Source organism: Eubalaena glacialis, chromosome 3 (assembly GCF_028564815.1).
Source record: "Eubalaena glacialis isolate mEubGla1 chromosome 3, mEubGla1.1.hap2.+ XY, whole genome shotgun sequence".
Lineage (NCBI taxonomy): Eukaryota > Metazoa > Chordata > Mammalia > Artiodactyla > Balaenidae > Eubalaena > Eubalaena glacialis.
In genome coordinates this window covers 84178983-84183288 of record NC_083718.1, presented here as the reverse complement: position 1 = coordinate 84183288, position 4306 = coordinate 84178983, and the positions used below count along the sequence as shown (strand labels likewise).

At 44.4% G+C, this 4306-nt stretch overlaps 1 protein-coding gene across 1 annotated transcript; it reads left to right on the top strand.

The window, feature by feature from the left end:
* Positions 1-898: 898 nt before the first annotated feature.
* LOC133088183 (late cornified envelope protein 2A-like) lies at positions 899-1141 on the top strand. Its single transcript, XM_061186000.1, has one exon. It carries the CDS (start codon positions 899-901, stop codon positions 1139-1141), a length of 243 nt encoding a protein of 80 aa, XP_061041983.1.
* Positions 1142-4306: the final 3165 nt, after the last annotated feature.

Genomic DNA, 4306 nt, shown 5'->3' with positions numbered 1-4306 from the left:
GTTTCCTCAGAAGTAAACTGCTGAGTCTTTGCCCAGGCACTGGCTCTGTGGGGCTCCGCAGTCAGCTCCTCGGGGACTCAGGCTGAGGAAGGCTGTGGCTCGTAAGCCCCTTAGACCCTGCCCCAGAGGGGGGTCCTGGAAGCACCCAAGGCCTCCTGGGACACAGGGACAAGGAGGCAGGGGAGTGTCAGGAATGACCCAGCATGTGCCTGGTTGTGCAAGAGCGACCTCCTGCCCTTCCTGGAGCCAAGCCTGGGGCCTATACAAGACATCCCGGCTCCAGCATCTCATCAGCTCTGACTCCCCAGGGACGATTCTCTGCTCCTGCCTGTGACCAGGGTGAGTGGGAAGTGGAGCCAGAGGGGCTCTGAGCAGGACAGGGGAGGAGTTGACAGCTGAGAGGTGAAGAGCAGGGCAGAGGGTGGGGAGGAAGGAGGGAGGCTGAGGAAAGAGGATGATGTCTTTGATTCCTGCCACATTGAGCAGGAAGAAAATTCAAAAGCAGAGGGAAAGATTTTGGCTGAAGAAGTCATTAGCACTTTGCTACTCTGGAAGCTGCCCTGGGCTATAAAAGGTGTGTATCTACCTTATCAAGATTAGGGGCTTATTTTATGTTAAGACAATGGCACTTCAGAGATTTGAATACTGCATGCAGGACTGTGAGGACGGAGAAATCCCTGCTGCCAAGGAGAGTAAAATGTTTACTACATCTGGATTTAAATCTATGCATTTTTAACTAGAGGAAAGACGTATGTTATTTCCTTCAGATGCTTTGCCATGTGTTCTAGAATGTACTTATCATGGATTGACGCTAAAGGAGGTGGAAAGCAGGGCTCTTGATTTAACCTTTCAAAACCATGTAATTGTCCTCTTGCAGGTTGATTGACCTCCTGCCGAGATGTCCTGCCAGCAGAACCAGCAGAGGTGCCAGCCCCCTCCCAAGTGCATCCCCAAGTGCCCTGTCCCTAAATGCCCCCCAAAGTGCCCTCTAGTCTCTTCCTGCTCTGAGAGTGGGGACTGCTGTCTGAGCCACCACAGGCCCCGTCTCTTCCACCAGCGCCGGCACCAGAGCCCTGACTTCTGTGAGTGTGAGCCCTCGGGGGGCACCAGGTGCTGTGAAAGCTCTGGGGACAGCTGCTGACCCAGACCTTGGGTATCACAGAGAAATCTGTAGGAGAAATCTCAAGAGTGGAGCTCTAGAATGAAGCTTCTCCCACTCCTATCTCTCTTCATGGGATTGATAGGGCATAGGAGGTGTCCTGTTCTGATCACCCAAGGTTTATACTGGATCCCGATCTTTCCTTCCTCCTTCCCCTCTCACAACAATAAATCTCTGTTGCCTACTTATGAAGTGTCCTGGACATTGTCCATTCTTTCATTCTCCTTAAATCTCTTATAGCTCAGCGTCCCTGCAACACACACACATAGGACGCTCTGGTTAAGAGTGGAGTCTGAGAAAGAGTTAAGCCAGAAGAATTTTCCAGAAGGGTAATCATAGAAGAGCAATTGCATAATAGAGCTTCTCGATGGGATTGCCCTGAGCAATCTTGGACTGTGAGTCCTGGGTTCTCCCATGAGTTCAGCAGAAGGGCCTGGGGGCCCCCGGGGCTGAGTACTTTGAACCACGAGCAGCCTAGTCAGTTTAATCTACCATGCTGCACATAAATTATTGTAGTTTTTCCGCATGCCATGACGACAGCATTTGAAAATTATTTGGAATTCAAGTAGATGGAGAAAGGTATATTTAACAGAACTCCTTCCATTTGATTTAAAATGCTTGGCATGAGAATTGGAACCCGGATGGACAAGCCTCAGTGATAACTCCTTGCCACTCAACCGCCTTTGGGGAGGGTGTCTGCCTCATTCTTGTCTTCATTCATGCCCCTGCCGCTCCTTTAAACAAATGTTACATAAATGTTTAAATGATCTAGGCTGAAGGGGCCCGGCAGTCTGAGCCTGCCCAGTCCCCTGGCTCAGTCCACGGCTAAGAGAGACAGAGAGTGGCCTGAGGGTCACTGGGTGTGAAACTGGGGTCGGGGCCTCTGTCCCACTCTCGTTTCTGTCCCCTGGCTCACTGCTGAGGTTCAGGCAAATTGGACCATCAAAATGTAATGCTTTTACGCTTCAAAGGACACTCTCAAGAAAGTGAACAGACAGCTCACGGAATGGGAGGAAGTACTTGTAAATCATAAATCTGACAAGAGATTATATACAGAATATATAAAGAACTCAGCAACTCAATAATAAAAAGGATGTATAACCCAATGAAAAACGGACAAAGGCTCTGAACAGACATTTCTCCCAAAAGATATATAAATGGCACATGAAAACATGCTCAACATAATTAGTTATCAAGTAATGCAAATCAAAACCAGAATGAGATTCCACTTCACACCTACTTGGATGGCTATAATAAAAAAATACAAAAAATAACAAGGGTTCACAAGGTTGTGAAGAAATTGGAACCCTCATACACTGCTGGCATGGACATGAAATGGTGCATGCAACCATTCCGAAAGACAATTTTGTAGTTCCTCCAAATGTGAACCATGCGGTTACCATGTTATCCTGCAGCTCCACCCCTGGATTTATCTCCAAGAAAATGAGAACACATGTGCACATAAAAACCTGTACAAAAATGTTCATAGCAGTTCTATTTTTACCTGTTCAGGATCCTCCATACTGCTTTTCCTAGTGAGTACACCATTTTACACTCCCACTGACAGTGTGTACGGGTTCCAGTTTTTTTACACCCTCCCCAAAACTTATCTTAAATTTTTTTTGTAGTAACCATCCTAACATACATTTTTCTATTTCTGTAAAAGTGCCATTGAGGTTTTGATGGAGATAAGAACTACCATATGATCCAGCAATCTCACTTCTGGGTATATATCCAAAAAAATTGAAATGAGGATCTTGAAGAGATATCTGCACTCCCATGTTCACTGCAGCATTATTCCCAACAGCCAAGATACAAAAAACAACCTAAATGTCCATTGACCAATAAAAGGATAAAGTAAATGTGGTACGCACATATGATGGGATGTGGCACATATATACAATGGAATATTACTCAGCCATAAAAAGAAACGAAATTGAGATATTTGTAGTGAGGTGGATGGACCTAGAGTCTGTCATACGGTGTGAAGTAAGTCAGAAAGAGAAAAAAATACCGTATTTTAACACATATATGTGGAATCTAAAGAAAAAAATGGTTCTGATGAACTTAGGGGCAGGACAGGAATAAAGACACAGACGTAGAGAATGGACTTGAGGACACAGGGAGGGGGAAGGGTAAGCTGGGATGAAGTGAAAGAGTAATACTAACATATATACACTACCAAATGTAAAATAGATAGCTAGTGGGAAGCAGCTGCATAACACAGAGAGATCAGCTCCTCGCTTTGCAACCACCTAGATGGGTGGGATAAGGAGGGTGGGAGGGAGATGTAAGAGGGAGGGGATATGGGGATATACGTATGCAGGTAGCTAATTCACTTTGTTATACAGCAGAAACTGACACAACACTGTAAAGCAATTATACTCCAAAAAAGATGTTAAAAAAAAAAAGAAGAAGACTGAACAGGTGGATGGGCAGGCCCTTTACAACAGAAGAAATTCATGCAGTAAATGAGTGTAAAATGAGATGCCAAACCTCATAGGTATTTGGAGAACTACAAGTTAAATAAACAGTTTGATATCATTTTTGCCCTTCAATTCGGCAAATATGAAAAACAACAGTTTTATATTATTAAATACTAACTGAGTTTGAGAAAGAGATATTACTATAGACTATGGTGGGAGTGTCAGTTGTCATCTGGTCACTGGAGGTAAAATTTCCATAAATATTACAACAAAAAAAATGACATACTCTCTGTCTCAACGATTTTAAAATTTTGTATCTTAACTAGTCAAACACTTGCATGTGCACACAAGGACACTCATTAAGTAGGTCGACAGCAATATTTATTGTTAGGGAAAAATCAATTATTGTCTAAATATCCAACATTAAGAGAATAGACGCACAAACACTGACATCTTATTTAAGGTATATGAGGAAAGGAAAGGAGGAGAGGGTACAACTGCCAAGGCTCTGACCTTCCGTGAACATGCCCTTTACCACCACCAGGTGATGGCAGCACCTATTGAGGCAAGAGTGGGCTTGGCTAAGAGGCCATTAGTCAAGAGCTTGACTCACATTAGGTCACTTCTGGCACCAACATCACCGTCACCATCAGCAGCACCATCAATAGCTGTGGCACAGACAAACTTATTATAAGTTAACATCTAACTGGCATAACTTGCT

Coding starts and splice junctions, on each gene's coding strand:
- LOC133088183 (XM_061186000.1), top strand. CDS start 899: ATGTCCTGCCAGCAGAACCAGCAGAGGTGCCAGCCCCCTCCCAAGTGC.